Raw genomic sequence first — 12,997 nt, forward strand, 5'->3', positions numbered from 1 at the left:
TTGGATTTTCTGTTTGCACTTAGTCACATATTCACTTTAAGATGTTTTTTTGTTCATGTTTTTGTTTTTTGTTTGTTGCGGTTGCACCCGATTCAAGAGCTGAATGGCTCACAGGGCTATACCTAATAAATGAACTTGAACTTGAACTACTGGACGTCTGTAAAAAAGCGCTTGAAAGCTCATCGATTTCCTCCAATATAAAGATTCTGTATCATGACGTCATCACGCCCATCGCAACCTCGCGTCGCGTGACGTCATTAACCTCCCTTGTCACAACCTCACCCCAAATCTGGTGTGACGTCATTACTCCTCTCAACAACCCAGCTTCTGACGTCATCGAATTGTTTTCTCGCAACCTCACTCCAAATCTGGTGTGACGTCATTACTCCTCTCAACAACCCAGCTTCTGACGTCATCGAATTGTCTTCTCGCAACCTCACCCCAAATCTGGTGTGACGTCATTATTCCTCTCAACAACCCAGCTTCTGACGTCATCGAATTGTTTTCTCGCAACCTCACCCCAAATCTGGTGTGACGTCATTACTCCTCTCAACAACCCAGCTTCTGACGTCATCGAATTGTCTTCTCGCAACCTCACCCCAAATCTGGTGTGACGTCATTACTCCTCTCAACAACCCAGCTTCTGACGTCATCGAATTGTCTTCTCGCAACCTCACCCCAAATCTGGTATGACGTCATTACTCCTCTCAACAACCCAGCTTCTGACGTCATCGAATTGTCTTCTCGCAACCTCACCCCAAATCTGGTGTGACGTCATTACTCCTCTCAACAACCCAGCTTCTGACGTCATCGAATTGTCTTCTCGCAACCTCACCCCAAATCTGGTGTGACGTCATTACTCCTCTCAACAACCCAGCGTCTGACGTCATCGAATTGTCTTCTCGCAACCTCACCTCCAGCTGGCGTGACGTTGTACTGCGCTCTCAACCCAGCCTTTATGATGTCATCAACCCCCCTTCTCACCGCACCCCAATCTGGCATGACGTCATCCAGGTAAGTTGCAGACAGACACACGCACAATCCTATTGTACTGGTAGGAGCCTCCTGGTTACACGAGCCCACAGGGGATTATTGTGTCCGTCGTGCAGGGAGGGGCTGGGTGGGGAGGGAGGGGCTGGGTGGGGAGGGTGGGGCTGGGTGGGGAGGGGCTGGGTGGGGCGGTGGGAGGGGTGGGGCTGGATGGGGAGGGGCTAGGTGGGGAGGGTGGAGAGGGGCTGGGTGGGGAGGGTGGGGCTGGGTGGGGAGGGGCTGGGTGGGGAGGGTGGAGAGGGACTGGGTGGGGAGGGTGGGGCTAGGTGGGGGGTGGGAGGGGTGGGGCTGGGTGGAGAGGGGCTGGGTGGGGAGGGGCTGGGTGGGGGGTGGGAGGGGTGGGGCTGGGTGGGGAGGGGCTGGTCACCCCGTGGTGCCCTTATAAAACTCAACGTTTAACCTACTCACGCCGGCTTGTGCCCGCACTCACAGTCGGCCATATTTGCGGAATACACCACGCCGCCGTTGACCCTGCAGGCCATTGACCGAGCAACCCAACGTTCCTACCAGCTCCCTCCGCAGGAGTGTGTTGCTGATCTTGATTCAAAGCTTTTGTGACTGCATGAATCCATACTACTTAAGTCGTGATCTATTATTTTTCTACCTACGTGACTTTACCGAAAGATGGTTCATAAAGGCAGTCTTCGCCATGCAAAAGTTTTCAATAAATATAATTTAGCTGATAATTTTTTTTCCAATCAGGCGCTACTTTTAAAAATACCGCAAAAAAACGAAAATTGTTGACTTGATTAAATTTCTATTTAAAGACGTAATCCATCGGAAACCGCTCAATGTAAAAATTCCATTCTATTTTCTATTGGAAGAACAAAAATTCAGGAACTTAATACTCTGAGGGAAAGCTCCTATCTTTTACGGTTTTCGAATTACCCAGATTTGAACATCATAAAATGCGTATTATTTCGTTCAAAACCGATTTAATCCGAAATATCTCAAAAACAATAAAGGAACAATGGTTGTCAATTGAATTTTATTTGTTTAACACTCTATCAAAAGAAAAAAAACGCTATCTTATATTTCAAGCGGTTTCTGAATTACATCACGCACAAACATGTTGATGGGGCACTTCAAATCAAGATTTTGGGGCCTTTAAATAATCAATCTTGGATTTAAAGATGTTTCTGTTTTGCTGTCCTAAAAGCTAAATATGTACCAAATGTCAGCTTTATACCTTGTTGGGAAGTCCCAAGAGGTTTTTGAGACAGATTAAGGTCTTTATTTATGTATAAGCTAGATTCTGAGGTAAATGTGTATGAGCGTAACTCAGTTATGCCTTCACATTCCGACTAAAACATGGTCTGGTCCATCGGTCTATTTCCTTTTCAGACCATTTTTATTGTACCAAACAGCATTGAAGTAAGCAACCTCATCTAGACCCGGTTTCGACCTTAGGGGCTGCCACTTTTCCCACTGTAGACCAAACCAGGATTTATTTCTCAGTCATCCTGTCTATCAAAACATTGCAGTTTACAGTGATAAAAGTTCGGTACAGATCAATTCTCACCACCCAAACACAGTAATGTCAATTCCAGGACTGTCCAGGGTCAAACCCATATGGGTGATGCCACATCTCATGTTGACCTAACGTTGGCATGTGGTCAGATCTTTTGCCCAACGTTGGCATGTGGTTAGAACTTTTGACCCAACATTCCATGTTTACCGGGCCGAGTATGGAAAAAGAGTTCAAGTGAAGTGAATTTCAGTGACATTCACTCCACGTTATGCCACAAACCTGGAGAGAGAAAAAAACCCATGTCCTTCAATTGAACAAAAATTATATCTCAAGATTGTATCCGGCACAATACCACTCAACAGTCTACCAAAGCCGCAACATAGTTGCAACGTGGACCCAACGTTGACCCAACGTTGACCCAAAGATTCCAATCACATTCCAACATTGGCCCAACGTTGCATGTTTGTGGGGAATACCCGGCTTCACATAGAATCAAAGTGTGGTGGGGTAGATGAAAGAAAACATAAATCAGACATGAAAACTTTTTTTTTATTGCGTGATCGTTTTGCATCAATTCAATGCTATTTGTAATTTTTTTTTTACAAACTTAAAAAAAATGTAGGTGGTACCCAACAAATTCAGCGTGGGCGATTCTAAAAATGACACATCAGCAGCCATAATTAGGTCAAAAGGTTAATAGGTCATCTCTTGACCCGTTTGCTTAGACCTGATAGTTATGCAAGTACCGTATTCTCTGGATTACACGGTACACTCCCCATATTTTCTATTTTAAAGTAAACATTGGTGGTGCATCTTACAACCTGGCCGTGTGTAGGCGTGTGTGTGTGTGTGCGTGCGACCAGATCTGTCTACCTTTATGGACAGCGGACACACGTTTGACGAGTCTCTCACTCTCTGGGAAATTCTCACAATCCGGAGAATACGGTAGTTTGCACTCGCCTCACCCACAACGTACAAAACGCGCGAATCACAACTCCCGCGTACAAATATATATGTACAATAAAAACACGAAAAAACATTTCCAAGTGATTTCATTGCGTATAAATAAAGCATTCGGAAAGCTACTGGCAACGCCGACGAGAAGTATTTTCATTTGCAAACGTTCATCAGCTCGCGGTTTGTGCTAGGTTCCAGCAAATGGGTTTACCTCCGATCACTCTCCTGAATTATAACCTCAAAACGTTTAGCTTTTGCCAAGGCTCAGTGGTTTTCATGTGAGGAGTAATAGTACTGCGGAGGTCATGCTGTGGTGCGCTCCCTATGGGGTTATTGGGTTTTTACCGTGTGTTGCTTGGCACGATGTCCAACGTTTTGATCCACATGCTTCTCGAAAAAAATGCAAGAGCTTTCTTCAGAAACTGATCATCTAGCACGCGGAGCAAAATATCGGATATCAATGCGGACAACACGCGGTATAACCCAAAAACACATCATAGGCTTTAAAGTAGTGTAAAAAAATATTAGGCTTGTCAAGAACGCATTAAAATCATTAGCACCATACGTAGCGAATAAAAACATTTAAAACTTAAAACACAGGAAGGCAGCAATGAATGGGCAGGTGTTTTGCCCCTTTTTCGAGTGGAAATGATAAGACTCATACAGAAGGGTGTCAGTTTTGTACGCTCCAATTTTCGAGATTATGAAAACTACATTTACGACAAATGGCAGCCATCAACTTCAGCTGCGGAGGGACAGTGCGTGTTGGCCGGCGAATTTCTGTGTCGACAGAAAAAGGGCCACTCGCTCGTGCCAATGTTTTTTTTCTACCCAAGACGAATAGGAGCTGGACAAAACCGCTTTCTTCATTTATAGAACAAAGTAATGACCCGATGAGTTCCCAACCGAATTTCTTCTGCAGGGAAGAACCATGGTCCCGAAATTAATGTAAACCGACTCGCTCCGTTTTTTTTCCTCGGTGGACAATTTTAATGACACGTCTGGCGTCCGATCCCGCTTTTTCTCGCGCGATGATGTGAAGCCATTACATCACCACGTGCCAGAAAAGTTGTTGCCGAGTTCCGATCCACAGTGCCTTGGCATAATCATGCACTTTCCCCTTCTCGTAAAAAAGATACGCCAGTCTCTCGATGTATTTTTGGCACGAGTCGTGAAATTCCCAAGGGCAGGGATTTCCAAACCGTGGGTCATGACCCCAAGAGGGGACACAGCAATCAGTGCAGCTAAAATGAATGAATAAAAAACCACAACATGAGGACAACTCGGAGGGTCGATGTCACTTCTGAGCGGAGTTCAAATTTAAAAATAGCTTGGGCGGTGGTGAAAAAGAGACTCCACAATCACCACTCAAAGCTGCAGTGCTCATGGAAAACAAGAGCACAGATAGCACAACGTATGTTCGCCGCGGTTGCGCTGCAAAGCTCTCCGATGTGTTTGTGGGTCGCGCCGCACGTCGTTGGGCGCAACGTCCGACGTTTCGCTCCACGTACTGGGAGCTCCGTGAAGAAACTTCACCGAGAAGCTCCCGAGCACAGCACGTGCTGCAGCGTGACTCACATCATACATGCTTGACGAACATTCCGCGGTTCAACCCGAAAGCAGATCGGTGATCGCAGATTCATCGCGGCGTACGAATACAAGGCAAGGCGTGCGAGCACCACGGTTGCACATTCAGCGCAGTACGGCACATCGTAAAAATTGCTTATTTTTAATTTACATATAATTATTATTAGATACAAAAACATTTTGGGTTGGAACATTTCGTGGAGTGCGTTGGAAGTGGCGAGTAAAATAAAAAAAATGCTATCTCATAAAATCTCTAACACCACTGTGGCGGATTCCCGCAATGATGCAGAAAAACAAGATTCTCTGCAGCTCAACGGCGATCGTGCCGTGCGGAACGTGCTCGCTGGCGGATACGTGCATGTGCCCAACATTAACGTAGGAAGAATACAAAAATTAAATGAGCTCGGGTTTCGGGGCAATGGGTTCACAATCATCCATCGATCGGCCTGAAACACTGGAAGACCACGTTCTGGAGTTAAAAGGCAGTGTTTTATCACGACGGTTTTCGTCAAAACTGCCCATCCATCGTTAATGGCCAGGTAAGGGTCACGTGACCAGAGCCACATGCCCCCCGCGAAGCAGTTTTCTTTTACTTTTTTTTACTTTCCTACCTTTTGACATCAGCTTCATTTACAACGACACGAGGTCATGTAGCGCAGGCGGGAATAACCACTGCGGCTGAAGAAACGTTCTCGTCACAAAGAACGATCCAGACGGTGAACGCTCATGGGTGCGTGCAGCGGGTGTGCCGTGCCGTGCGCTTGTGTGTCACTTCTCAAAGTTCGTCCCGCGCGTTGGGGAAGAGATCGCTTTCGCTTTGTTGTTCCGTGAAGAGCATCTTTATGAGGTCGTCGGCCTTGATTCGCTCCTGTGGCGGGGGGAGGGGGATTTAAAAAGACACACAAGCGTAATGTAAGGGGGGCGCGAGAGCCAGCGAAACGCGTGAAACATTCCCACGCACGTCGTTTGATGCTCACGGCAACAAAACGTCCCAGGTTTCATCCTCGTCCGTTTTAAGGACTCCCAGACAAGTAAAGAGAGTTACATTGTCAGGAATGACTTAGGATTATAGCGGGGCCCGTGGACTCTTGGGGGGTGGAGGACGGAGGGAGGGGGCAGGAGAGAGTTCCGTTATTTCCGGGGTCCGCACGCACGTCTGAACGATCGGTCAGCTCAGCTCTTGAGACCGAGGGCTAAGGAAGGCGCTGGGGGGCGAAGGGGAATGGACTTCGTTGTTTAACGAATATTATAGAGCCTAGCAATATGATGGATATCGCTTCAGACGGAGGGAGGCAGAGAGGGAGGGAGGCAGAGAGGGAGGAGAGAGGGATGGGGAGGGTGGGGCACCTTCTCGCGGAAGATGGGGTTGAGCGTGAACCACAGCGCCATGGCGCAGCGCTGACCCTTGGTGACGGCGCGAACACCGTGCGGGTTCTCTCCTCCTGACGAAAAGGCCACCATCCTGCCCGCCTGCGGAACCACCTCCGCCTGGGGGGGGGGGTGGGGACGCAAGAAGGGAGATTGGTGATTAGGGGAACATCCGTTAGTGCCGCCACATTCAGTCATCTTCTCGAGCATCTTCATCTCGTAATCATTTTATCCAGCGTCATTAATTTTCCCTCCCACATGCATAATAACGACTCATTAATGTCTGGAAAAAATATTTTTATATACAGAGGACTGCAGAGCGTGGGCATTTGTTGGCGCCAGCTCACTACCCGGATGCCGCCCGTCCCCCGTTCGTCGGTGGTTCCGGCTCGCGCCTCCGAGTCGTTCTCACAGTTTCGATTTAAAGCTTTCGTGACTGCAGGGATTCATCTTCTTGGTTCTTTCGGTAAAGTCACGTAGAATGGAAATAATAAAATGATAAAAATAAAACATAATAAAATAATTCTCACGACGTTTCGGCCACAACGCAAGCAGCCTTCCTCAGGTGAAGAACAGGTCTGTCGGGAAGACAGCGTCTGAATGAGGTTGTTCTCACAGCTCGTGAGCGAGCGGACACTGAGCGCCGTCTACGCGTTGCAAGTAAAAAATTGACTATTTATCACCCACACATTAGGCCTGCCACGACTCATCAACCCTCCTCACCCAACACTCCCCTCCCACGCAGCAGCAACAGCAACAACAGAGGTAGCAGGAGCAGCTCCTTACCGTGACCGTGTCGGCATCCAACTCCGTGAAGACAAAATTCCCACCCTCGAAGCCTCCATTCAGGTACAAGATGGCGCTGCAGAGAGGAAACGCGTAAAACTCGTTGTGCTAAATAATATCAACTTATAACATGCCGCATGATATACAGACAAAGATCCCCCGTATATCCTTTACAGAATGTTGGAGCAAGTCCTGTTGGCAACCACCCATGAAAGCCGACATGGCACACGAGGGGGTGGGTGGCCAGCACCACGGCCGGCCGCCTTTGTCTCCCAAGTGGCGATGTTTACACATCGCACCAGGCACTTATTAGAGGCTGAGTCGACCTCGGGGAGGCCCAGAACCGATTCAGATAATCCTCACTGGTGTTGGTGGCTGTAAACAGGAATCGAACTCGGGTCGCCGGGTTCGTAGTGCAGTGCGCTAACCGCTACACCACCGCTCCCCCACGGTACTCGCTCTCACACACACACGCACCCCCTAAGTTCCAGGCAACGCCACAACAACTTCCCTCTGCGAGTCCCCCCGCTAGTTCCCTGCTATCTCCCCCACGCCACCTGTAGTCTCGGTAGAAGTAGGCCGGAGGCTCCTTGAGGCAGTTTTTGCTCTCGGGGTCCAGAACGCAGTTGTCGGCGTGGATCGGGTGGCTCAGGTCTGAGCGGTTGTCCTGTTGGCCTGGGGGCACGGCATGGCGCGTACATTAAACATCATCGTCATTGTCATGATCATCACCAGCAGCAACAACATAATCGTCGTCGTCTTTGTCATCAGCATCATCATCATTCTCATATCACAGTCATTAGCGTAGTCATCATCACTGTGTTGTCATCATCAATTTGATTATCATCATCACCAGCAGTCGCAACATCTTCGTCATCACTGTCATATCTACCACCATCGTCAGAGATGGCATTACTGCATACTCGGAACATAGTCGTGCGTGTATATTTAAACATTAATTGGTTGAAAACATCTCACCTGCATGTGCGCGTTTGTACAAAGACCACCCATGGAGCCTTTAACAGACTCTAACAGCAAGTGTTGTTAGCGAGCACATATTAAGGCCGACACGGCACACAAAGACACACACGCACGCATACGAGCAGCAGGAGAGGGGAGGGTACCTGCGATAGCCGTGCGGCACACTAGGTGCGTGTAGGAGAAGTAGAGCGGCGACTCGAGCCGAAAGTAGGACTCGAGGATGCTGCGCACACGCTCGCTCACGTCGTAGAAGAGACGCGCCGTCTTCAGCGCGATGCGACCCTCCTGTCCAAACTGCGACCACGGTAAATGGTCAGTTCGTTCGCCAGAGAACATTTTTTTTATCGTCATCATGATTGCGATTACGATTTTATACCCAGGAAAGAAAGCCTCGCCGAGTCTCATGACTAATTTTCAGGCGGGTCCTGTCAAGTTTTTCATAGTAGAGGCAATGGTTGCTTTGTGTGTCATCCTTAGAGTAAATTACGGAGTAAGTTTTCAACATGGCAAATTGTGACGGTGACACGAACACAATGTGATGGTTGATATAAGAAGTGCTGTAGGGCTCTGAGTTTCCGAGGTATTTAAGCGCCATGCAAATGCGAATCAATACCCTTAATCTAACGTTGCCTACGTTTGTGCGACCTGTGTGTGTGTCGAACCCGTAATGGGGAGCGGTGGTACTGCGGTTAGCGCACTGCGTTACAAACGCGTCGACCCGAGATCAATTCCCGCTCACGGCCAACAACGGTGATAATATCTGAACCGGTCCTGCGCCTCCCCCTAGGTCTTAAATGTGTACCTGGAGAGATGTGTAAACATTACCACTGGGGAGACAAAGGTGGCTGAGCGTGGTTCTGGCCACCCACCCCCTCGTGTTCATGGGGCACCACGGTGGCGAGATGTTAACTACCTCGCCTGGTATACAGGAAGTCGTGGGTTTGATTCTGACCTTGACGCCTTTATATTTGGAGTTTGCATGTCTCTCTCCCCATGGTCACGTGGATTTTTCTCTGGGTCCTCCGGTTTTGCCACATTTAAAATCGATGTTGGTTTAGAGTATTTGGCTGCTATAAATTGGCACATGATAATAAGCCAATTCGTTGAGCTATCATTTGTGGCCAGGTTGCTTCTGAAAAAGTGGGCCTTACCTGGCAAAATAAAAATAGTTAATATTTGATAGATGCTCGCTAACAGCACTTGCCCTATCAGTCTGTTAAGGCTACACGGGGGATCTTTGTCTAACCCGCAGCGCCTTGTAGACGGTGATGCCATCAAACTTCTCGTTGGGCGTGTGAGGAGAGGGCTTGCCGCGGTAACCGTCACCCGAGGCTCCCGCCGTCTGATGTTTGGGGTCAAGAGTTGGAATCGGGGTTAGGGGGTCAAACATTGCGACACGCTGGCAAGTTACCATCGTCATCATCATCATCCCAGCCTCGACGAGCGACTGATCGCGTCATCGAGCCGACAGCAGACAAAACACGAGAATGGAACCGATATGTTGCATTCTACAAATAAATTCGACTTAACGCTCACGAGGCATGCAATGCACAGCGCTCGTACGAATCGACTAGTTCCTGTTTTATGCAAATGATCTAATTACATTCGGGGGTAGGGGGGGTGTGGGGGGCACGGTGCGAGGGTGGAGGGGGCAACGACGCACGTTAACAAGCTCCAGCAGCTCTTTACTCTCTTCGGCCGTGATGACATCGTCGAGTAGCGCGCGCTGCGATCCGTTGAGGGCGCGCGAGTCCATGGTGAGCACCACGCCCGGGTACAGCAGCGGCCCACCTGTCCGTCAACAACAGCCGCAGCGGCCAATCGGTATTTGGCATTCACGAGGGGGCGGGGACTTTGCGATCCCCGCGGCCAATCGGTAATGAGCATTCACGTGGAGGCGGGGAGACGACGATCACCCCCCCGGCCAACCAGCAATGCGCACATTATAGGAGATGCTTGGTTGGAACATATCAGCCAACAGCCAATCGGCACACCCGTGGAAAACACACCGGAAAAGGGCGTTGACAAGCCAATCGGCACGCAGTTTGAGAACTGGCCAATCAATACACATCAAGGCAACAAACGAGTCAATCGGCGCACACTAGGAGAGCACAGTAGGCGATCGCCCCGCTTCGGAGAAACGACCCAGCCAATCGGTGCTCACAAGCGACGCGGCAAATACAAGCCGGTCAATCGGAGGGAGGGATGTGGGGTTGTGGGGGTCCGTACCTTCCTTGATGAGCGACTCGAGCTGCGTGTGCTCGCGCGTCTTCTCCTCCACCATCTCCTCGATCTCGCGCATCAGGCTCCCGATTTCCTCCGAGATGCGCGACGTCGCGCTCCGCTCCGTCCTGCATCGCACGGGCACCGTCGTCGCCATCGTTCCCATTCGTCACCAGCATCGACATCGTCACATTCATTACCATCGTCATCATCACCATTGTCGAGATCGTCACCATCATCGTCGAGATCGTCACCATCATCGTCATCAATGATTATCACGACCATCATCACCACCGATATCAACATGAACAACGTCACACACAGTGGGCCTACTCTTGCAAATGACGTCAGGGGATCTTTAACGTCCACTGTGAGGTATCTCTACCATCAGCACCTTCTTCACTCTCCCCCCACCCCCCATCCCCCCCACCCCCCGCAGCATCGCCCACAGTGAACGCGAGGTCAAACGAAAGTGCTGACCTCTGTCGCTGGAGGAGGCTCTGAGGCTTCACAGAGTCAGGGGTCCAGGTGTCCTGGGCAGCAGGAGGTACAGCAGGGGAGACATGAGGGTCGAAGTTAGCCCAGCTTATCACTCAAGCAGTCGACAGAGCAGTTAACCAGTTAATCAGCCGACTACTCAGTCATCCCGTCAATCATTCCACCAGTTGATAATCAGTCAAGCAATTTAGCCAACCAACAATCAATCAATCCATCAACCAGTTAATCAATCAACCGATCAATCCACCAGTTCATCAGCCAACCAATCAATGAGTAATTGGCGCCTGCCGTGTACGCATCTCAAGTTGTGCCACCTCGCACGCAATGGCTGAACGGACTCAACACGGATGTTGCGGTAATTCATAGGTGAACTTAGAAGCACGTTCACAAACTGAATGGCAGAACGGACGAATGCTTCAGAAGATGATAAAAACAGATAAGTGCACATTAAGGGTGTATCGATTGTAGCCCCCCCACTCCCCCCACCTACCCCCCCGCTCCCCTACTACCAAGACCCTGCACCCTCGCCGTCAGACGGATCAAGGCCCCACCCTCGCCATCACAGACGGACGGACAGAGCCGAAGCTTTGTAAATAGGAAGTCGGACGAATCAACGAATAGCCCGTTTGCGAACTTGCGCACGTGGCATATGTAGTTTTGTTAATGACGTCATTATTATTGTTGTTGTTGTGCTTTTACGCGCCACTCACGGGATCCAGGAAGGTGGTGGCGAAGGCCTCGCTGGCGAAGAACAGCATCTCCTTCTCGAGCAGCGAGCGCTGCACGTAGCTCACCACTTCCTGCACCGCACAACCGTTTTACCGTCAGCACCGTCGGCTGTGGTGGTGGGTGTCATTCCTGTGGTGGTGGTGGTGGTGGTAGAGGTGGTGGTGGTAGTAGTGGTCCTGCTGTTGGTGATTGTGCTAGTGCTGGTGGTGGTGCTCGTGGTAGTGCTGGTGGTGGTGCTAGTGGTGGTGCAAGTGGTGTTAGTAGTTCTAGTGCTGGTGGTAGTGCTAGTGGTGGTAGTAGTGCTAGTGGTGGTAGTGCTAGTGGTGCTGCTGGTAATACAAGTGTTGATGGCGGTAGTGTGAGTGGTGGTGGTAGTGCTAGTGGTGGTGGTGGTAGTGCGAGTGGTGGTAGTGGTGGTGGTAGTGCGAGTGGTGGTAGTGCGAGTGGTGGTAGTGGTGGTGGTGGTAGTGCGAGTGGCGGTAGTGGTGGTGGTGGTAGTGTGAGTGGTGGTGGTGGTCCTGCTGGTGCTCATGGTTGTGTGAATGTCGGCGCTCGCCTTGCGGGGCTCGATTCCGGCGCTCTCCGCCTCCCCCAGCGTGGCCACGTAGAAGCGCTCGTTCTGCTGCATGATCTCGTCGTCCGGGCGGAACAGCAGGTAGGAGCGCGTGCACGCGATGGCGCTCTCCAGCTCCTCCACTGCCGGCGGCGTCGCACGTGGGACAGAGAGCACGGCGCGCCGGTTGAGCGGCGCAAGCACGACGGCGCAGGGCGCGGTAGGGGGCGGGGGGTGGGGGGGCAGTGATTTATGCTGGTGATAGTCGTGGTGATATGCTGGTAATAGTCGTGGTGATACTGGTCATAGCGGTGGTCTTGTCTAGCAGCGGTAGTGGTGGTGCTATTGATAGTGCTCGTCATGTTGCTGGTTGTACTAGAGGTGCTGGTAGCGCAGCAGCAGCAGCAGCGGTGGTGGTGGTGGTATTCATGGCATTGGTGCTGCTGTTGGTGCCGCTACCGCCGTTGGTGCTGCTAGTGGCGGTGCTCAGAGGGTGACGACAATGGACGCGAGCCACGATCACAACAGCTGCCAAAGCCATGGGCATCGACAGGGGCCTGCACCGGGAGCGCCCGGCTCGCGAACTCACTCTTGTAGTACGCGAACTGCAGGTAGTTGTAATGCGCCGGCAGGAAGTCCTCGATGGGCGTCGTGCGCCCGGGACGGGTGGACAACTCTCGAGCGCAGTCATGCCGGCAGTTCAGCACCTGCACGTAGTGGTCTGCGAAGGGAGGGGGCAGGAACGTGGGGCTCGAGTCAGCCGCGGCATTCCGTTTTCTCGGTAAAAGGACGGG

At 50.7% G+C, this 12,997-nt stretch overlaps 1 protein-coding gene across 1 annotated transcript in view; it reads right to left on the reverse strand.

The window, feature by feature from the left end:
* Nucleotides 1–2,618: 2,618 nt before the first annotated feature.
* Nucleotides 2,619–12,997, reverse strand: part of P3H1 (prolyl 3-hydroxylase 1) — a 28,815-nt gene continuing 18,436 nt past the window's right edge. Inside the window, exons 5-16 of the mRNA XM_061566118.1 lie at nucleotides 12,793–12,924; nucleotides 12,207–12,346; nucleotides 11,632–11,721; nucleotides 10,904–10,956; nucleotides 10,430–10,551; nucleotides 9,864–9,991; nucleotides 9,447–9,542; nucleotides 8,344–8,494; nucleotides 7,777–7,894; nucleotides 7,220–7,295; nucleotides 6,413–6,553; nucleotides 2,619–5,933 (exon numbers count right to left, since the gene is read on the reverse strand). Of these exons, the coding sequence (XP_061422102.1) occupies nucleotides 5,841–5,933; nucleotides 6,413–6,553; nucleotides 7,220–7,295; nucleotides 7,777–7,894; nucleotides 8,344–8,494; nucleotides 9,447–9,542; nucleotides 9,864–9,991; nucleotides 10,430–10,551; nucleotides 10,904–10,956; nucleotides 11,632–11,721; nucleotides 12,207–12,346; nucleotides 12,793–12,924 (1,340 nt within the window). The 3' untranslated portion in view covers nucleotides 2,619–5,840. The remainder of the gene's footprint in view (nucleotides 5,934–6,412; nucleotides 6,554–7,219; nucleotides 7,296–7,776; nucleotides 7,895–8,343; nucleotides 8,495–9,446; nucleotides 9,543–9,863; nucleotides 9,992–10,429; nucleotides 10,552–10,903; nucleotides 10,957–11,631; nucleotides 11,722–12,206; nucleotides 12,347–12,792; nucleotides 12,925–12,997) is intronic.

The sequence above is a fragment of the Lethenteron reissneri genome, chromosome 36 (genome assembly GCF_015708825.2).
Source record: "Lethenteron reissneri isolate LAM-NWPU_2019-01 chromosome 36, ASM1570882v1, whole genome shotgun sequence".
NCBI lineage: Eukaryota > Metazoa > Chordata > Hyperoartia > Petromyzontiformes > Petromyzontidae > Lethenteron > Lethenteron reissneri.